Here is a 23,022-nt window from a genome sequence, read left to right as displayed (position 1 = left end):
CTCTCAAGCGCCTCGTCCATATCACGAGTTAATCCAACTGGGTAAGTAGAAGAGCTTACGGCATTGCCAAAATCTCGTAATGTGACTGTTACCATATGTGTGCACTGTGCAGGCAACTGTCTCCTGAGTGCTGAGCATCAGCCAAACGGAGCAGATTCTTAGCATTAGGGATACTCACTGCTCTCAGGGCAGATCTGCCAGTTTTGACTAGCAGAAGTGACCTTTCGTAGCAGGTTAGGAGAATTAATGTGGCAGGTTAGGAGAATTAGGTTAAGGTAAGGAAAAGGGATAGGCAAACATTTTTAAATTGTCCCTGACGTGACTCGAACATATTTAGCTTCAACCAGGCCTGCCCTGAGAAGTCTTGGTTTCCACTAATGCGATTCTGCACGCAGAGCGGGGGACAGATGGGCAGCTAACGTATGAAGTAATTTCGGGGCATAAAAATTAGCAAGGGACAGGACAGGAATGATTTTTATCGGGACAGAAAAGTTCCGAGGTTAGGAATACATAGGAATACATTTTCACTCCAGTGTCAACCTCTATTGAAGTTAGCAGAACTGTGCTGTCTTGCCAACTGTCTCTCCAATGACCATTTGGCATAGGAGTTGGCAAAACAGCACAAATGCATCTGGGACCAAGCTAGATTTTTATTTATCCTTTATTTAACTAGGCAAGTCAGTTAAGAACAAATTCTTATTTACAATGACGGCCTACCCCGGCCAAACCCTCCCAAAACACGGACGACGCTGGGCCAATTGTGTGTCGCCCTATGGGACTCCTGATCACGGCCGGTTGTGATACAGCCCGGGATCGAACCAGGGTCTGTAGTAACACCTCTACTGTATATATTACCATAAGTATTTATATATTCCTGATACTGGTCACTATTACTCCTGGTTACATGTACTGTATATATTACCATAAGTATTTATATATTCCTGATACTGGTCACTATTACTCCTGGTTACATGTACTGTATATATTACCATAAGTATTTATATATTCCTGATACTGGTCACTATTACTCCTGGTTACATGTACTGTATATATTACCATACGTATTTATATATTCCTGATACTGGTCACTATTACTCCTGGTTACATGTACTGTATATATTACCATGAGTATTTATATATTCCTGATACTGGTCACTATTACTCCTGGTTACATGTACTGTATATATTACCATACGTATTTATATATTCCTGATACTGGTCACTATTACTCCTGGTTACATGTACTGTATATATTACCATGAGTATTTATATATTCCTGATACTGGTCACTATTACTCCTGGTTAAATGTACTGTATATATTACCATAAGTATTTATATATTCCTGATACTGGTCACTATTACTCCTGGTTACATGTACTGTATATATTACCATAAGTATTTATATATTCCTGATACTGGTCACTATTACTCCTGGTTACATGTACTGTATATATTACCATACGTATTTATATATTCCTGATACTGGTCAATATTACTCCTGGGTACATGTACTGTATATATTACCATAAGTATTTATATATTCCTGTCTTTAACTCATAGTTCTTGTGTGGCTTTTATTTTGACATGTATTATATTTTCTATTATCTATATTATTATTATCTATATTATTATCATCGTCATTATATTATCTATATTATTATTTATATTATTATCTATATTATTATTATCATCATTATCTCTATTATCATTATTATTATAATCTATATTATTATCATTATCTATATTATTATCATCATTATCTATATTATCATAAATATCTATATTATCATTAATATTACTTATATTATCTATATCATTATTACTATTATCATAATTATTACTATCATTATCCATATTGTCATTTATATCATTATTATCTATATTAATATCATATTATTGATACTATTATTATATCATCGTCATCATATTATTATTATTATATTTATTATTACTATTATCATTATCTTTATATCATCATCATTATTATTGTTAATATCATCATATTACTTTTGATATTATATAATCATTATTATTATTATCATTGCCTTGTTGGAACAAGCTTTCAAGGTAAGAATTTCACTGTACTGTTTTACACCTGTTGTATCCTGTGCACGTGGCGAATAAACTTTGAAACTCGAAACTTACCCCCCTCTGTCTCTCCCAGCTCTCTGCACACACAGCTTTCCTGTTCCTTTCTCCCTCTCTGCTAAAGATATAGTTTGCCTAGGTCTGGTCTGGGGTGATAATGTTTACCCCGGCAGGCATCACCAGCCAAACATCTGGAAAACAGCTGTGCCTCCTGGGAGCTGTGGTCTGCTTCCCTACAATTTGGTTATTCCAGCAGGGCTGTGTGTCCCTGTGTCTCAACGGTTTAAAATTCTCCTCAGGATAGAAAGACACTGTATGGTACACCCTGTATGGTTGTATGGTACACCCTGTATGGTTGTATGGTACACCCTGTATGGTACACCCTGTATGGTACACCCTGTATGGTTGTATGGTACACCCTGTATGGTTGTATGGTACACCCTGTATGGTTGTATGGTACACCCTGTATGGTACACCCTGTATGGTTGTATGGTACACCCTGTATGGTACACCCTGTATGGTACACCCTGTATGGTACACCCTGTATGGTACACCCTGTATGGTTGTATGGTACACCCTGTATGGTACACCCTGTATGGTACACCCTGTATGGTTGTATGGTACACCCTGTATGGTTGTATGGTACACCCTGTATGGTTGTATGGTACACCCTGTATGGTTGTATGGTACACCCTGTATGGTTGTATGGTACACCCTGTATGGTTGTATGGTACACCCTGTATGGTTGTATGGTACACCCTGTATGGTTGTATGGTACACCCTGTATGGTTGTATGGTACACCCTGTATGGTTGTATGGTACACCCTGTATGGTTGTATGGTACACCCTGTATGGCTGTATGGTACACCCTGTATGGTCCAGATGTTGTGTGGTCCAGATGTTCATACCGTTCCTGTACCATACCGGGGAAGATGGTATTACCGGCAGAGCACACAAGGTGCAATATTTTTATTTTGGGAGGGGACGCTCTAAGGCGCGATGGGACAAGGACATCCTGCCCGGCCAAACCCTCCCCTAACCTGGACGACACTGGGCCAATTGCGCCTCATGGGGCTCCCGGTCGCGGCCGGCTGCGACACAGCCCGCGATCGAACCTTGCATCTGTAGTAACGCCTCTAGCACTGCGATGCGTTGCCTTGGGCCTCCCAAGTGGCGCAGCGGTCTAACACCAAGAAATTTGATCTGGCAAGCTAGTCACTTAGCTAGCAAGTTAGCAAACCAAATGCATAGCTGTAGTCCTGAGCTGGAGACAATTTATTTGGCAATCTTAGACAGTTAACTTATAGTTGTAAGCATCCCCCGGGACTTTCAAATACCCCGGTATACATATATACAGTATACTGCCCAAGCTTACTGTACACGCTGGGCCTACCTTATAGGACACACATTTATTGTCCATCAAAACATACATTTTATTTGTTGTTTGTTTTTAAACAGGGTGAACTATTGCAGAAGAGCCAGACAAGCAAGGATTTAAGTATCGGCCTACCTGTGAGACTGACTAGGGACGGTGGGTCTAGGTGAGGGTGGGAAAGGGTGGGAGAAAAGGGGCTTACGACTAGCTGTAAGGTCCCAGCCCGTTCGTCTCATGCTCTGTGCGTCTGGAATGTAAACAGCACAGGGTTTTCAGACAAAACATCTCAAGTCTGTCGCTTTTATCCTTCACGTTACAGTTGGAGGAGAAACACAAATAGACCTTGACAGCACAGCCAGATAGCTAGCTCAGCACTAGTCTCGAACAATAGCAGACGTTTGCCGAAAGTTAGGATATAGTGACTGCATAGGAGGTATAAGTTTGAGTCAACTGCAAGCTCTGCTCTCTCAACTCAGCTTGCATAAGATAGATGGTAGGAGTTTGCAGACCGTGGGGTTAGGCTATAACGACCGTGGGGTTAGGCTATAACGACCGTGGGGTTAGGCTATAACGACCGTGGGGTTAGGCTATAACGACCGTGGGGTTAGGCTATAACGACCGTGGGGTTAGGCTATAAAGACCGTGGGGTTAGGCTATAAAGACCGTGGGGTTAGGCTATAAAGATCGTGGGGTTAGGCTATAAAGACCGTGGGGTTAGGCTATAAAGACCGTGGGGTTAGGCTATAAAGACCGTGGGGTTAGGCTATAAAGACCGTGGGGTTAGGCTATAAAGACCGTGGGGTTAGGCTATAAAGACCGTGGGGTTAGGCTATAACGACCGTGGGGTTAGGCTATAACGACCGTGGGGTTAGGCTATAACGACCGTGGGGTTAGGCTATAAAGACCATGGGGTTAGGCTATAACGACCGTGGGGTTAGGCTATAACGACAGTGAGGTTAGGCTATAAAGACAGTGAGGTTAGCCTATAAAGACCGTGAGGTTAGGCTATAGACTGCATACTAGGTCTCGGTTTTAGTAAGCTTCCTTTGTCTGCCGTGCTAATACAAGAGACAGCTGAAAAACAAATGACTACATCTTCGTTATCTTAGTGTTTTTTTGTCTTGTGGATTTCCTGTTTTGATTGGCTTATTTACCTAAATAAGACAGACAAGAGAGCAGATTTGATTTTTTGGGGGATGTATTCTTTCTGAAAGATTATTTTCTCAGTTGTAAAAACAAACCTCTGGATGTTTTCACTATGAAAAAGACAAAAGGAAACCTCATGGTTGAAAAAAATAAGCTGTCAAAAGGCATAAACCCACCGAGGCAAATCAAGGGTCATCAAATCTCTTCACTGTATCAGAGTGAGGAGGCTAATCGACAGAGACTAAAGAGATTGTGAACATGAAGACTTACTTTAACTGAAACTGAATGTTCCTTCAGAGATTATAATAATATAAAATAAATATAGGACGGCAGAGGCTTAGATCCTCTAACTAACAAGGTCTGCATCTGAGAGACCACAGTCTGGCAGCTGTGCCTATTAGGGTTGCAAAGGGTCGAAAACTTTCCGGATATTTTTCAAAAATGTTCCATGGGAAGTTAAGCCTGAGAATATTGGGAAATTTGCTTAAATTCTTCCAAAAAGTTAGCTTATGACAGTGTACCTTTATTGTGAGTTACACAAGGCAATTCTAGGTATTTTGAATATCTTGGTTAAACTATCTCCAATTCAATGGAATTGCAACCCTCTGCATGCAGAGTGCATTCTTTCATCACATGTACAGCTGATTCTCAAGATCTTGCACACTAATGAGAAGCTATTGAGCCCACACTACTACACTGTCTGAGCCAAGGACTACATTCTTTCTTATAAGTTTTGATTACAATACTGGGTGGGATGAATATATTTTATATAAGACATTACATGATTTTCTGTTAACTAGTAAATAAACTAAGCAAAAAAATAAACGTCCTTTTTTCAGGACCATGTCTTTCAAAGATAACTCGTAAAAATCCAAATAACTTCCCAGATCTTCATTGTAAAGGGTTTAAACACTGTTTCCCATGCTTGTTCAATGAACCAAACAATTCATGAACATGCTAATTGCAATGTCCGTACTGTGAGACGCCTAAGACAGCGCTACAGGGAGACAGGATGGACAGATTATCATCCTCGCAGTGGCAGACCACGTGTAACACCTGCACAGGATCGGTACATCCAAACATCACACCTGCGGGACAGGTACAGGATGGCAACAACAACTGCCCAAGTTACACAAGGAACGCACAATCCCTCCATCAGTGCTCAGACTGTCCGCAATAGGCTGAGAGGCTGGACTGAGGGCTTGTAGGCCTGTTTTAAGGCAGGTCCTCACCAGACATCACTGGTGGTCGGATTCGCATTTAACGTCGAAGGAATGAGCGTTACACCGAGGCCTGTCCTCTGGAGTGGGATCGATTTGGAGGTGGAGGGTCCGTCATGGTCTGGGGCGGTGTGTCACAGCATCATCGGACTGAGCTTGCTGTCATTGCAAGCAATCTCAACGCTGTGCGTTACAGGGAAGACATCCTCCTCCCTCATGTGGTACCCTTCTTGCAGGCTCATCCTGACATGACCCTCCAGCATGACAATGTCACCAACCATACTGTTCGTTCTGTGTGTGATTTCCTGCAAGACAGGAATGTCAGTGTTCTGCCATGGCCAGCGAAGAGCCCGGATCTCAATCCCATTGAGCACGTCTGTTGGATCGGAGGGTGAGGGTTAGGGCCATTCCCCCCAGAAATGTCCGGGAACTTGCAGGTGCATTGGTGGAAGAGTGCGGTAACATCTCACAGCAAGAACTGGCAAATCTGGTGCAGTCCATGAGGAGGAGATGCACTGCAGTACTTAATGCAGCTGGTGGCCACACCAGATACTGACTGTTTCTTTTGATTTTGACACCCCCTTTATTCAGGGACACATTATTCAATTTCTGTTAGTCACATGTCTGTGGAACTTGTTCAGTTTATGTCTCAGTTGTTGAATCTTATGTTCATACAAATATTTACACATGTTAAGTTTGCTGAAAATAAACACAGCTGACAGTGAGAGTGCATTTCTTTTTTTACTGAGTTTCGTAGCCTACACCAAAGTGTGTTTAAATCATGTTCTTAACAATTTCTGCTAGTTCGTTTTTGCTACCATGTGGGTTTAAGCTTGCTTGAGCCTTTTAACTGAGGCGTGTTAATTCACCTGTTTCCATACGTTTCATTTTAAAACATTTCTCAAAAAAGAGTTGTTTAATCTAACTGCTTAACTATATACATTTTTTTTCTCATCTTTAGAGGAAAATGCCACGGGCACTATTTGCTGTGTGGAGACATTTCACTGCAGCTAATATAGAAGGAAAAGCTGTGTACATTTGCAAATTCTGTGCCAAATCATGTGAAGAATGCAACGAAGATGCAGAACCATCTGGCCAAGTGCATAAAGTTCCCTCAGCGCTCACAACAAGCAACCTCTGACAAAAGTCCCTGTACTTATATTTGAGGTGAAAATGATGAATCACACACCTTATCGATAACAGCTCATGGTCCTCCTGGAATTAGAAGTTTTTTTTGACTCAATGGAGCAACGTAGTCAGAGAAATGCTGATGAATGTCTTGCTCGAGCTGTGTATGCAACTGGTTCACCTCTGATACTCACAGGTAATGTATATTGGAAGAGATTTCTGAATGTTCTTCGCCCAGCATGCACCCCTCCAAACAGACATGCTTTATCAACTCATTTGCTGGATGCAGAGTTCAACAGAGTTCAAGTGAAGGTCAAGCAAATCAGAGAATGCAGACTGTATTGCAATCATCTCTGATGGGTGGTCGAATGCTCGTGGGCAAGGAATAATTAACTACATCATCTCCACCCCTCAACCAGTATTCTACAAGAGCACAGACAAGGGACGACAGACACACTGGACTCTACATTGCAGATGAGCTGAAGGCAGTCATCAATGACCTTGGACCACAGAAGGTATTTGCACTGGTGACAGACAATTCTGCGAACATGAAGGCTGCTTGGTCTAAAGTGGGGGAGTCCGACCCTCACATCACACCCATTGGCTATGCTGCTCATGCATTGAATCTGCTCCTCAAGGACATCATGGCACTGAAAACAATGGATACACTCTACAAGAGAGCCAAGGAAATGGTTAGGTAGGTGAAGGGTCATCAAGTTATAGCAGCAATCTACCTCACCAAGCAAAGTGAGAAGAATAAGAGCACCACATTGAAGCTGCCCAGCAACACCCGTTGGGGTGGTGTTGTCATCATGTTTTGACGGTCTCCTGGAGGGGAAGGAGTTTCTCCAAGAAATGGCCATATCACAGTCTGCCGATATGGACAGCCCCATCAATTGGATCCTCCTAAATGATGTATTTTGGGAGAGTGGTAAGCAGCCTGAAACCTATAGCAGTAGCCATTGCACGGATTGAGGGAGACAATGCCTTCCTGTCTGATGTTCAGAATCTGCTTGCAGATGTAAGATAAGAAATCTGTACAGCCCTGCCCACGTCACTGTTGCTCCAAGCAGAGGAAACTGCAGATCTGAAATACATCAAAAAGGGTGAAGACTTCTGCCTGAAGCCCATACACACCGCAGCGTACATGTTGGACCCCAAGTATGCTGGCAAGAGCATCCTGTCTGGTCCAGAGATCAACAAGGCACTACCGTGTCGCGCCACCTAGGCCGGAATGAGGGCAAGGTTCTTGGCAGTCTGGCGAAGTACACTTACAAGCTAGGGCTTTGGGATGGAGATGCAATATGGCAGTCGTGCCAACATATCTCATCAGCCACCTGGTGGAAGGGACTTTGTGGATCTGAGGCTCTTTCCCCTGTTGCCTCCATCATCCTCCAAATCCCTCCAACATCAGCAGCCTCAGAGTGCAACTGGTCCTTGTTTGGGAACACACACACACAAAAGCACGCAACAGGCTGACTAATACAAGGGTTGAAAAATTGGTGGCCATCCGAGCAAATTTGAGGCTTTTTGAACCTGACAACGAGCCATCCTCAACAAGGTTGGAAAGTGTCAGTGAAGATGAGGCCTCAGAGTCTGATGTTCAAGAGGTGGACATTGAGGTGGTCCAGGGAGAAGACATGGAAACCTGACAGGAAAACAACCAAAGCTTTAGTTTCCATACTATCATTTTACAGATTTATGTTGAAAACGTTTTTGGGAGATGCAATGGATCATTGGGGATCATTCAATATTCCCTTTCTTTTGCTGTTCAGTGAAATCATCCCATGTTTAGAGTCAGATCCTTTAATTAAAGTTAAATTCGTAACTAAATTCATTGTTTTATTTCTATTGGAAGGATTTAATAATTTACAATTATGTCTACGTATGATAAGGTAAAAGGTTTATGTTTCTGTCTCCATATTGTCACAAGCCGGCTCATAGCCTGTGACAAAAATGAGGGGACACGAACAACAGGTATAGGCCAATTAAAAGTGTTCTTTATTATAAACAAAACTATTACCTTAAAACTAAGAAAAAGGAATGAGGTGTGGAAGTATCAGAATGTAAGGTGTATGTAAAGTGCATGGATGCGTGAATATGTGTGTGTGAACATGACTGAGTGAAAACTATGCAAAACTACAAAGGAACAAACAAAACATGAGCATACCTGGAGGAGCAGAGAGAGAGAAGTGATTAGTGACAGTTTAAATACTTAGAGCCCAGGTGACTCCAATCACTAACGACCCTCTGCCTGCAGGAGGAACCGCCCCTGCACTGCAGAGGAGGAGCCGTGACAATATGATATGGTAAATATATCCAATGCAAAAACTATTTACATTTATTTCCGTTAATCCATGACAATTTTTCACCTCTGAATATTCCACTAAAATGTGCAACCCTAGTGACTATGCAAGTTCACTTTCACTTACCCAATGTAAGGCCTAAAATCAAACCAAATGTCAAATAAACTCAACCACATCAGCTACTTCCATCTTTGATTCCTGTCTGAAGTGAAGCCATCTGTCTGAGGCAACTGTGTCAAAGTGTAAGTTAGTTCTGCCCGGCCGCCTTGGCAAAACTTAGCTCCCAGTCAGTAACACACCATGACTTCATCAGTCACACCAGGGACTTAGTGGGATAAGCTGCAATTAGGATGCTGAATAGCTAATATAACTAATATTCCATCACGCCGGCTGTCTGAATAGTCATTTTAATAACTCTACCTACATGTACATATTACCACAATTACCTCAACTGGTGCCTCCGCACATTGACTCTGTACCAGTACCCCCTTGTATATAGTCTCGCTATTGTTATTTTACTGCTGCTCTTTAATTACTTGTTACTTTTATTCTTATCCGTATGTTTTTAAACTGCATTGTTGGTTAAGGGCTCGTAAGAAAGCATTTCAGTGTAAGGTCTACACCTGTTGTATTCGGCAATGTGACTAATAACATTTGATTTGATGCTGCAAATAAAAAAGTCTCAATAATGGACCATGTGGTAGTTTTCATACCACATATCTCAGAGCAGGAGTTAGTAACAAGATGGGGGGGTTTGGCAGACGGACAGGCTAGTAGTGGTAATATAACATCACCGTGGGGGGAGTCATTTTGACCAAGTATCAAGAGTTCTTTTGATGCCATTTTATTTTATTTTTTTCATACATCTTAATATGGTTTTAAAACCATGTTTGGCTGTTAATTTAACATACTCGCTGAAATCAAACAAATATATCAAGATGCCTCAAGGACAAAGAAAGGAACCAAAACAAAGTAGCTTTTGATTTACCCTCAATAAGCTTCGTCTCTCATCCTGGTAGCATTATGGAAGACAAGATTAGACATCTGACGCATCAAAATAAATTTATGAGTAATGATCCAAAAGGCCTTTTGACCAATGACTGCAGTGCCTTCCTCTGTGTATCTGCCCCTGTCTGATCCGGGAACATAATGAAACAGGCCCCAGAAGGAAGCCCAGAGGCAATAGGAAGACCAGAATGACCTGATCTGGGCTCCCATTGGCCAGACACTATGTTCCACATTCTGATCTGTCAAATCCAGAGCTTCACACAGAATCATCATAATGATGACACGAAAGAAACAAAAAGGAACAGCGTCAGAGAAGGCATATACAAACAGCTGGACTCCTATCCTTCAAATTCTGTGTGTCTGTGTGTGTCTCTCTCTGCACAGCCTCTCAGAATGGCAGAGGTTGCTGTATCCTTTTAGACTCATAATCCCCATATGCTATAGGCATAGCTACTATACCACAGACTGTTAGTCCTGCTATAGGCATAGCTACTATACCACAGACTGTTAGTCCTGCTATAGGCATAGCTACTATACCACAGACTGTTAGTCCTGCTTTAGGCATAGCTACTATACCACAGACTGTTAGTCCTGCTATAGGCATAGCTACTATACGACAGACTGTTAGTCCTGCTATAGGCAAAGCTACTATACCACAGACTGTTAGTCCTGCTATAGGCATAGCTACTATACCACAGACTGTTAGTCCTGCTAGAGGCATAGCTATTATACCAGACTGTTAGTCCTGCTATAGGCAAAGTTACTATACCACAGACTGTTAGTCCTGCTATAGGCAAAGTTACTATACCACAGACTGTTAGTCCTGCTATCGGCATAGCTACTATACCAGACTGTTAGTCCTGCTATCGGCATAGTTACTATACCAGACTGTTAGTCCTGCTATCGGCATAGTTACTATACCAGACAGTTAGTCCTGCTATCGGCATAGTTACTATACCAGACTGTTAGTCCTGCTATCGGCATAGTTACTATACCAGACTGTTAGTCCTGCTATCGGCATAGTTACTATACCAGACTGTTAGTCCTGCCTGCAGGCATAGCTACTATACCACAGACTGTTAGTCCTGCCTGCAGGCATAGCTACTATACCACAGACTGTTAGTCCTGCCTGCAGGCATAGCTACTATACCACAGACTGTTAGTCCTGCCTGCAGGCATAGCTACTATACCACAGACTGTTAGTCCTGCCTGCAGGCATAGCTACTATACCAGACTGTTAGTCCTGCCTGCAGGCATAGCTACTATACCAGACTGTTAGTCCTGCCTGCAGGCATAGCTACTATACCAGACTGTTAGTCCTGCCTGCAGGCATAGCTACTATACCAGACTGTTAGTCCTGCCTGCAGGCATAGCTACTATACCAGACTGTTAGTCCTGCCTGCAGGCATAGCTACTATACCACAGACTGTTAGTCCTGCCTGCAGGCATAGCTACTATACCACAGACTGTTAGTCCTGCCTGCAGGCATAGCTACTATACCAGACTGTTAGTCCTGCCTGCAGGCATAGCTACTATACCACAGACTGTTAGTCCTGCCTGCAGGCATAGCTACTATACCAGACTGTTAGTCCTGCCTGCAGGCATAGCTACTATACCAGACTGTTAGTCCTGCCTGCAGGCATAGCTACTATACCAGACTGTTAGTCCTGCCTGCAGGCATAGCTACTATACCAGACTGTTAGTCCTACCTGCAGGCATAGTTACTATACCAGACTGTTAGTCCTGCCTGCAGGCATAGCTACTATACCAGACTGTTAGTCCTGCCTGCAGGCATAGCTACTATACCAGACTGTTAGTCCTGCCTGCAGGCATAGCTACTATACCAGACTGTTAGTCCTGCCTGCAGGCATAGCTACTATACCAGACTGTTAGTCCTACCTGCAAGCATAGCTACTATACCAGACTGTTAGTCCTGCCTGCAGGCATAGCTACTATACCAGACTGTTAGTCCTACCTGCAAGCATAGCTACTATACCAGACTGTTAGTCCTGCCTGCAGGCATAGCTACTATACCAGACTGTTAGTCCTACCTGCAAGCATAGCTACTATACCAGACTGTTAGTCCTGCCTGCAGGCATAGCTACTATACCAGACTGTTAGTCCTGCCTGCAGGCATAGCTACTATACCAGACTGTTAGTCCTGCCTGCAGGCATAGCTACTATACCAGACTGTTAGTCCTGCCTGCAGGCAGAGGGTCAGAGCCTAGCTAGGTCCACTTTCTTATAAGTGGTTGTTATCCCCACTGGACTTGAGGCTCAAGTTAATAGGCCTGTAGACAGCTCAGCTCAGAGACAGGCAGCTGAAAGAAGGCTACTTATTGTAAAACACTTGTTTTTCACACTGCAGACAGACCCAGACGGCCTTCACATGGCATGCTGTTGTTGCCTGGCAACCACATTAACAAGAGGCCAGAGGAACACTGTTGCATTTTACTTCCAACAGAAGTGCTGATTATCCTTGGATTGGAAGAGATGGAACACGTTATCAGTCCCCTCGTGAATGATGTAACAAACAGAGCACATATCAGTGGGAGGAACAGTGACCTCTCAATCATTACTGGAGCTCACACAGGAGAGCAGCCATTGTCATTGGGGATGTGGTTTGGGTGCAGACAGTGCAAGAGCCAGAGAGATGTTAGCCTGGAACCACAACAGACATGCTCTGTGGTTTCAATCATTGTTCTTCACATGAAGCAATGGTGGAACGGAGTACCAGTATCTCTCCATGGACTCACTGAAATGTTGAACATCACTCTCTGTTTGACTCGAGCCACACTATCGTGCCCAAACCAAACTCAACCCTACTGGCTTGGATATTCTCTTTTGACATTGTTGTTTTCAGCACGGTTCTGTGGTGAACACGTAACCAGACCGAACCAGTACAGTGATCGGACCACACACTAATGACCTAACAACCCATCACTGGGGGCCCTGCCAAACCACACACATATATGCGCAATGGGCCCCCACACGTGATGGAGCTCACAGAGAAGTACTACAGAGGACCAGATTTAAAAAGTGCATGACCACAGTGATGAGAGTGAGACTTCCTCAACTACGATCAGAGGGAAAGAGACTGATTTGTCTTCCTTTAATGAGACATCCTCATTACACTAAAACCACTGCAAACACCACCTCCGTAAAAACACCACAATCTCCACACAATCACCCCCCCAGCAGCAACAGTAAAGGCATTAACCTGGCACACACTGAAAAAACATGATCAACAGTCTCTCATTCCACAAAATGGACACCGCTCCCAGGCATACAACATTTTAACACAGGCCACAAAATTCTCCCCACAACCAAAACACATTGAACAGATTGTCATGGTCCACCCATCAAAGGAAGCCAGTGGAAAGTTCACATTTGAAAGCGTCGACAGATCCAGCATGTCCCTGATTATGAAGAGCTTGTCTGTGATACACAGTACTTTTTCTCCTTGCGTACAACTGAGTCTGTTAGCAGAGCAATGCCACAGGCCTACAGTCTCCTTTTATGTGCAGGAGAGTCAAACCTGCCCGTCTACAGCTTAGCAGCAGATCCCACACCCCGACACACTCACGCAAAACAAGTCCTGTTCAATGATTTATAAAAATCCACAGGTAGACCATCGACCCCCGGGGTGCAGCCGGGGGCAATCTGAGATACGGCAGCCGAGAGTTTGTGTAAGCCCAGTGAAATGTCCACTCCATTTCTCTGCGACAGAGAGAGTTTGGGAAGGTCTGTGAGCAGAACCTGAGAACACCCAGGACGGCAGAGTTCTGCCATATAGAAATCAGAGTAGAACTCCACAGCCCGGCTCTCTCATCTCCACAAGAGAAGTTACAGGCCCATCAGACAAACGTCTTTGGGTTTTTTCTAACCCAAAGAAGAAAGAGCTGGGAGCATCCATCTCGCTCAACATGGAAAATCTAGCTCTTACAAGTGCTCCTTTTGATCTGAAGAAAATCCCACAGGTTCCTACGTAGTTCAACCAGATCAGCTTGCAGCCCCTCCCTACCTTGCCCCACCAGCTCAGCCTCCACCTCACTTATGCTAACCTCAAGCTCCCCCAGTCCTCTCCTGGACTCTGAAGAGGAAGCTGTATACTGCTGACAAAAAAACAGAATGTGGGCTTTACCTATATCACTGACTGAGAGACTGAAACTCCCCCTTCTGCTGTTTCCACCTCTCCCAAAAGCCTTAGAAGCTTGAGCAAAAAGTGGCAGCTTGTAAGAGCTTTACATGTAATTTCCATTAGGATGCCTGCCGGGGACCTGATGAAACAAAGAACTGAGCCATAGCAATATGATGGTCCAGAAACCCAACTGGGAGAATGGAGACCCCCAAAGACATATTGCTCTGAGTCTTGTATAGATACGATCCAAACAAGCTGTACTCACCCTACCCCCAACCACCTTCACCCACGTATACTGCTTTGAGATGGGATACTCCACTAGATCAAACTGACTCGGGGTATTAAGTTAGTGCTCGGTTGATATTCTGTTGGTGGTGTGGGGGCTGTGCTTTGGCAAAGTGGGTGGGGTTATATCCTGCCTGGTTGGTCCTGTCCAGGGGTATTGTTGGACGGGGCCACAGTGTCCCCTGACACCCCCCGTCTCAGTCTCCAGTATCTATGCTGCAATAGACTATGTCTCGGGGGGCTAGGGTCAGTCTTATATCTGGTGTATTTCTGATTTCTTATCTGGTGTCCTGTGTCAACTTAAGTATGATCTCTCTAATTCTCTCATCTCTTTCTCCCCTACCGGAGGACCTGAGCCCTAGGACCATGCCTCAGTACTACCTGGCCTGATGACTACGGGCAGTCCCCGTCTCCCTGGATGTACTGCGGATCCAGTTTCCGTTGTTCTGCCTGCTGCTATGGAACCCTGACCTGTTCACCCGGTCGTGCTACCTTGTCCCCCCCCCCCCCCCAAACACACACCTGCTGTATCAACCTCTCAATGCTATGAAAAGCAAACTGACATTTACTCCTGAGGTGCTGACCTGTTGCACCCTCTATAAGCACCGAGATTATTCCTCGACCCTGCTGGTCTTCTATGAACGTTTGAACATGTTGAAGAACAATCTGGCCTTAATGGCATGTACTCCTATAAACGCCACCCAGCACAGCCAGAAGAGGACTGGCCACCCCTCAGAGCCTGGTTCCTCTCTAGGTTTCTGTCTTTCTAGGGAGTTTCCTGGCCACGTGCCTCTACATCCTCATTCCTGCTCTATGGGGTTTAAGGTTCGGTTTCTGCTCATTTAAAAAAAAAAAGGGCTTTATAAATAACATTTAATTGATTTATTCAGAGTATCATACAACACCTTTGCTGAGCCCAAAGGTGGTTCCTCACTATTCCGGTCTTTAGTAAAGTCAGTGATGTAGCTCCAATCCAACACAAGCACCTCGTCCAATGCTAAATGTGCAAACTACTGCCTTAGACTGCAAAACAAGTCTCCCCTCTCCCGCCTTGTACTAGGTGCATACACATTTATGAAAGCAAAGACAAGATTATTGATTTTGGCTCTAACCATTGACAACCTACCCTTACACACCTCCTTTTGACGAGAGAATTTTGACATCCATGCCAGGTGCGGGGGGGGCACTGCTACCCCTGCACTAAGATTTGTGCCATGGCTCAGCACCTGGGGCCCCTTCCACTAGACGCCCCCCCCCATCCACATCACTGTGTCTCTTTTAAAACACATTTAAATGTTTTTGTTTGACATACTCCCACAGCAACCCGCTCTTCCCGCCGTACATGTTAAGGGAGCCGTAAGATCTCCATAAGAGGTGGAAGGGAAAACACCACAATCAGAAACCAACAGAGAAACACAAAGCCACCGTGAAGGAAAAGGCCTATCAATTTAAGCAGTCTGAAGACAAGCCTATACAGGTTCCTGGGCGAGACGGCACCAAACCCCTCATTCTTCCTCACGTGTTGTACGGACCTTACAAACCTTCCAGAATCAGGAAAGTAAGACTCCAGCGGAAAGTTTTCCGTTAAGTCTCCCTCAGGAACCTAGAAGGTTCTCTCACCGTATATACTGGGCCCTCTGCCTGACAGCCTTGGATCCAGGCCTGCTCATCCCCCCACCCCCCCTCTTCCTCCTACTCCACTGGCACAGTACCGTCCTCCTCCCCTGTCTGCACATCGATCAGGGCCTCCTCCCCAATGCCAGCCAGTATTTCCTGGGATGAGCCCACCATGCCTTTTCCCAGCCACACTCTTCTTCCCCCCCCCCACGTTTCTTCTCCTTTTTCTGTGTGGCACCCTCCTCGGGCCTCCTCAGCCCTTTTAGCGTTCTCCAGAGGCGCTCTCCACTTCCACCACCAGAGGAGTATCCGTTACTACAGCAACCTGCCTCTGCTCATTTTGCCCAGCTGTAACCCCACTCACCTCTACAAGCCCAGTAGCCCCCCTCCCCAACCGCGGGAGATGGACTCATTTGAAATTAGCTAAATGAAAGGCAAGAAACAAGTGACTCTGTAGATAGCTGACGCTAACAGTGAATCAACGGAGCTAGCTTTGCCCAGTCAGCTAGAGATAGCTATGCAGCATCTTTTAGTTGCCAACTAGCACAAATGTCATGTAGCTAAGTATATCAATAGTCCTTTCGTAAACACTTAGATAACCACACTAAAACGCTAGACGACGAACACTACTAGACAGTTTCAGCCCAATTGGAGTTGTAAGCTAGCGATTGCACAGCTTACCTACCTCCAAAAACAATGCAACTATCCAACTGGTCAGCCAGGCTGGCTGCAATCACTCACTAGAAAGCTACATAGTTTAATGTAACTTCAAATGCAAAATCAGGAAAATGCAAGGTATTGAAGACTTTTGTTTTGGCGTTCTTCCGTCTCAGTGCAACTTTGAATGTTGCTAGGTTTCTTGTGGGCGTGGTTTTGCCTGGATAAAATGTACCTGTCCCAGCCCCTGCTGCCGGCTGGTCGTGCTTGTCTGCACTAGCTCCCGGTCTCTGGGCCTTACCTGGGCATGCAAACTTATTGTGCACTAAGTTCCCACACTCAAAACACTGCAAACTATCTATGCTAGCAAACCCTGGGTACCACCCCTCCCATGATTAACCTTGAAGTGGATATTTACCTGCTGTTCTGCCTTGTTAAGAAACACACACTGGCCTACGAAAGGAAACATGTTTAACGGATTGCGCCTGGCACCCAGTCGAGACCACACGAAAAAGACTTGTAAACTCACTAAAAAAGGAAAAATCGGCACCAACACACCCCTCACAAAATTCACATTCGCAACTAGCCGGGAAACAAGAAATCCCCTTTTCGTGAACACAACCACCACCTTATTCATTCTGGCTGCAGAATGTGTATGTTCCGCTCCCACCTGTTAGCCGACCGTGAGCAAAACTTTCTCCCACTTCCTCCTGACACCATTCTCCAGATCGCACTTGAAGCCGTTCAAAAGCAACAGCATTTCTTCCCCGCTCGGCGTCTCCCAAACCCCAAACAAACTCCCCGGCCCCCCTCCCGCAACTCAAAATGATAAACAGTGGAAATCAAACAAACGATGCGTTAACCCTCCACCATGGAAAATGAACGTAGGAAAAACCTAAGAAAATACGCAAAAGTAAAGGAGAGAGAGAGAGAGAGAAGTGACTGCATCGCATTACTCACCGCTACTGCTATCATGGAATCGTCCTGCTTCCATTCGGCCTGCTGATAGAAGCCAAACTGGGAGGATGCTTTCGCCGACTCTATGTAGCTCACTATCAGAACACTGGGCTGGAAGAGAGACAGAAAGAGAACAAGTGAGAGTGTGTCAGAACAGTGTCAGCAGTCAATCTCAGCCACTCAGCCTTGTTAAAATACTCCAAACCATAAGGTGGCAGTAGCATTGTTTGGCAACGCATGTCTGTGTGTGCTGCTTTATGGTCTAGCCAAGGGGTATTCAACTCTAACCCTACGAGGTCCGGAGCCTGCTGGTTCCGTTCTACCTGATAACTAATTGCACACACCAAGTGTCCCAGGTCTAAATCATTAAAAGGGGAACAATGAAAAAAATGCAGTGGAACTGGCTGCGAGGCCAAAAGTTATGTTTGACGGGTCTGGTCAATGTTCGCTAGATTGCTTGCTGCTCTAATGTTGCTATTGTTGTAGGAAGCACGTGTTTATACCAGCCAGATGGCCACAGCTGTACCGCTTGCAAGACAACAAAGAAACAATTTAATTCAATCTCCATAAATCGCATACAGCCCATAGATTGTTTTTAGCTAGCTGGCTAAGGTTAGCTAAATGTTTAGCGTGATAGCTAGGTAAAGACACTGCATTTGTATCCAAGCTTTATAAGCTATGCATGGGTGTCTGAGATGTGTGCTAGTAGTTTAAACAGACAGCTCGTGCATTCAGCTTGTCAACACTTCTAACAAAAACAAGTAGTGATGAAGTCAATCTCTTCTCCACTTTGAAACATGAGAGATTGACATGCATATCATTAATGTTAGCTCCCCGCGTATATTTAACGCCGATGTGCAAAACCGATGTCAAAGCTGACGTGCATACCTATATAACGTAGGTACATGACAATGACGCCACACGTGCAACACAGCATTCCTAACCTTGCCCACAATGTCTGCTGTGTGGATCCAGCAGTCAACAAGTCGAGCAGTCATTTGAAAGAGTAAGAAAATTCATTGCCCTTGACAATCAACCGTTCTCTGTCGTGGGTGATGTTGGCTTTCGCCGACTGGTCAGTGCAACGGTAGGTACACACTAACGTTACCAAGTGAGCTATTTCTCAGATGTTGCCCTACCGAAGTTACACAGTGATAGCGTCACTGCTATTAGCTTCACGACTGACATTTGGACCAGCGATATCAGCCCCATGAGCATGCTGAGTCTGACAGCACAGTGGGTCGACGAGGATTTCATACTGAGGAAAGTCGTATTGCATGCTCATGAATGTGATGGTTGTCACTTCTGCCATTTCAATGGCATTTGAGAACATGTTCGAATGGAGCTAGCTAGTGTGTTCAACTGACTCGAGAAATAAGCCCATCAACTGCATCTGCAGCAGACGTGATACCCTCGGTCAAGGCATTGAAACGCCTGCTCAACAAAACTGGCAACACAGGCTGTGAACAAGCGATTCGGTGGCATTCTCTCTTTACTGTGTCGCCACCATGCTCAATGCTATGTACAAGGACCGCTACATCAGTGCAGACAAAAAAAACAGGGTTTACATTAAATGTTCCAGACACAGCTGGACAAGATGGAAACGGACACAGTGACAGTGCGCACTGAGGAAGAGAGGCCACAGACAGACAGAGCTGAAACTTCACCGCTTGACATGTATGATGAAATCCTGGTTGAGAATGAAACGACTGAACAACGAAACAGCACAGAAAGTAAGTGAAAGAAATAGGTCTATGATTATGTTTTACTGGTAATGGGGACATACGTAAAATGCCAACAAAATAACTTTTTGGTCAGTGTAGTGTGTGTAACCTTTATTTAACTAGGCAAGTCAGTTATGAGCAAATTCTTATTTACAATGACGGTCTACCCCGGCCAAAACCGGACGACGCTGGGCCAATTGTGCGCCGCCCTATGGTACTCCCAATCACGGCCCGATGTGATACAGCCTGGATTCGAACCAGGGACTGTAGTGACGCCTCTTGCACTGAGATGCAGTGCCTTAGACCGCTGTGTCCATGTGTGTGTGTTAACCATTTAACTGTACTAGAATGCTTAAAAAGGCCACTAAAAATGTTTAGATCGGTTATCGGTATCGTATTTCTTGGCAAGTAAAATATCGGATCCGGACAAAAATGTAATATCGGTGCATCCCTAGTAAGCACCAATCGGCATGTAGCCTACCTATATAGCCAGATGAGAGTTGTGTCTCCGGTAGTAGCATAACAGTAGACTACTTTAATTCCAGTAAACACCATTTTCTATAACCATTTGATAAAAATAAAAACTAGCAAATTACACTGGTTGTCACTGAACTAATAGAGCCTTTTATAGGCCATGTTACAGACATTTGAATGAAGGTGGCGAGCCAAAGTGCCAGATCAGGAACCGTCTCTCGACACTGTTTGACTAGACTACTGATATTGCCTGGGGTTGTTAGGCATTCAAAATAACTTGTAGATCAATGACTGTCAACATAATTACATGCTAAGTTTGACACAATGAGAGGACGGAGCTGTCACAAAAGATTAGGTATTTTCAAAAGGGTCCAAAAAGTTATTTTTGAACAACAAATGTGTGAACCAGTGATTCGTAACGTTTGAATCTATTTCCTGACCAATGCATGCTACATTGAATAAGTTTGGGGTCCCGCGGACCGATGCACTCATATCTTAAACATTGAATCAGGTACCAATGCGTATCAGTGAATCATTACATCTCTCCTTTATAGTGCACTACATTTCACCAGGGAGCATTGGGTTCCAAATAGTTCACTATATAAGGAATAGGGTGCCAATTAGGACACACCCTGTTTCTCAAGGCAGATCTTGAATCAGATTTGACACTACCTCTGGATGCAGTTTCTCTTTGAGAAGAGACCAATGGCAGCGTGGTGGATTACTCTCATTTCACACACACGTGCGCTCTCACACACACAATGTCGCCAGTATTCCATGGTCCAACAGGAGACTATTCATCAGCACCACACTACACCATGTAATCCCATTCTCACACCATCGATACACGCCAACACACACCAGCGACTTCATCAAGACAGCACGTGTGCAAGAGAGAGCCAGAGAGCAAGAGACAGAGAGCAAGAGACAGAGAGCAAGAGACAGAGAGCAAGAGAGTGTATCTTCACATTACAATATAAGAAAAGCAGGGAAGGTAACTGGGTAGAGGACAATGACCCCTCACGGAAAAGGTATAATTATTTCAGGACTGTCAGAGAGTCTCTGTGTGCGTGTCATCGTCTCCATTAGGAAAATGTGGCCCTGGACATTTGGCCGTAAACATTTTAATTTAACGGACATTTAAGAACTTTACCGGATTGGGTGCGTAACCCACGGTGCACAGAATGACAGAAATCACATTATGGCAATTCATATTTACAGAACATGCAAGAACACAATGCAACGATCTGCAGTCCTTCTTACTGAATTCTGATATGCACTTTTCCTTTTCCTCAGCTAACAAAACGAGTAACAAACAGCAAATCACTAGCCTATGTCAATCTAATATCCCCCATTGTAGAAAGGTTTACCGATTCTATTGTTCTGCTTGTCGTGAAATCAAATAGCCTATTCCAAACAGACTTTGGGACAGTTGTAGGACAATAGACCCCCAAATTCATACAACCAGTTGGCCTAGGCTACATGAAATTTTTTTTTTTTAAATGCAATGAGTCTGATGCAAAAGATCAGAACATTTAGCTTAAAAATTTTCAACTATTATTTCTTCACATTATAAGTGCAGCAACGCCCACAAGGCGGTAGGCTACCTGGCGCCCCACAAGGCGGTAGTCTACCTGGCGCCCCACAAGGCGGTAGGCTACCTGGCGCCCCACAAGGCGGTAGGCTACCTGGCACCCCACAAGGCAGTAGTCTACCTGGCGCCCCACAAGGCAGTAGGCTACCTGGCGCCCCACAAGGCAGTAGTCTACCTGGCGCCCCACAAGGCGGTAGTCTACCTGGCGCCCCACAAGGCGGTAGTCTACCTGGCGCCTCACAAGGCAGTAGTCTACCTGGCGCCCCACAAGGCAGTAGTCTACCTGGCGCCCCACAAGGCAGTAGTCTACCTGGCGCCCCACAAGGCGGTAGGCTACCTGGCACCCCACAAGGCAGTAGTATACCTGGCGCCCCACAAGGCAGTAGTCTACCTGGCGCCCCACAAGGCGGTAGTCTACCTGGCGCCCCACAAGGCGGTAGTCTACCTGGCGCCCCACAAGGCGGTAGTCTACCTGGCGCCCCGCAAGGCGGTAGTCTACCTGGCGCCCCACAAGGCAGTAGTCTACCTGGCGCCTCACAAGGCGGTAGTCTACCTGGCGCCCCACAAGGCGGTAGTCTACCTGGCGCCCCACAAGGCGGTAGTCTACCTGGCGCCCCACAAGGCGGTAGTCTACCTGGCACCCCACAAGGCAGTAGTCTACCTGGCACCCCACAAGGCAGTAGTCTATTCGCGACCGTATTGCTGCCCACAAGGCAATAGTCTACTCGCGACTGTTCGTTCCATAATACAATTAACAGGATAACACCATTGACAAAGGCGAGAGGTTTCATGTGACTGATGAAAATATCCTTTAGAAATGTTTTAAAAAGGGGGAAATCTAATATGCTAAAATGACTAGCATGGGTTGCTAATATGACTAGCATGGGTTGCTAATATGACTAGCATGGGTTGCTAATATGACTAGCATGGGTTGCTAATATGACTAGCATGGGTTGCTAATATGACTAGCATGGGTTGCTAATATGACTAGCATGGGTTGCTAATATGACTAGCATGGGTTGCTAATATGACTGGGATTGTGCCATTGGCTACTAGACAATGAAAGAAAGTTGGTATCAAATAATTGCCTCCGTGGACATGGTTTTAGCTAGGCTACAAGGCAAGCTGTGTTGGAAAAAGTACCCAATTGTCATACTTGAGTAAAAGTAAAGATACTGTAATAGAAAAATTAAAAAGTGGAAGTCACCCAGTAAAATTCTACTGGAGTAAAAGTATTTGGTTTTAAATATACTTCAAAAGTAAAAGTATGAATCATTTAAAATTCCGTATACTAAGCAAAC

At 44.7% G+C, this 23,022-nt stretch overlaps 1 protein-coding gene across 6 annotated transcripts in view; it reads right to left on the bottom strand.

The window, feature by feature from the left end:
* The window catches only part of LOC139538380 (guanine nucleotide exchange factor subunit RIC1-like), a 104,557-nt gene that overhangs the window by 66,770 nt on the left and 14,765 nt on the right, over positions 1-23,022 (bottom strand). For all 6 annotated transcript variants that reach the window (XR_011667724.1, XR_011667727.1, XR_011667725.1 and 3 more), the window contains exon 2: positions 17,933-18,040. Coding sequence is in view for 1 of the 6 variants with exons in the window: in XM_071340360.1 (XP_071196461.1) it covers positions 17,933-18,040 (108 nt within the window). In the remaining 5 variants the exon portion in view is untranslated. The remainder of the gene's footprint in view (positions 1-17,932; positions 18,041-23,022) is intronic.

The sequence above is a fragment of the Salvelinus alpinus genome, chromosome 1, assembly GCF_045679555.1.
Source record: "Salvelinus alpinus chromosome 1, SLU_Salpinus.1, whole genome shotgun sequence".
Classification (NCBI taxonomy): domain Eukaryota; kingdom Metazoa; phylum Chordata; class Actinopteri; order Salmoniformes; family Salmonidae; genus Salvelinus; species Salvelinus alpinus.
The sequence above is the reverse complement of the archived record's forward strand: the minus strand, read 5'-3'. Positions and strand labels throughout refer to the sequence as shown.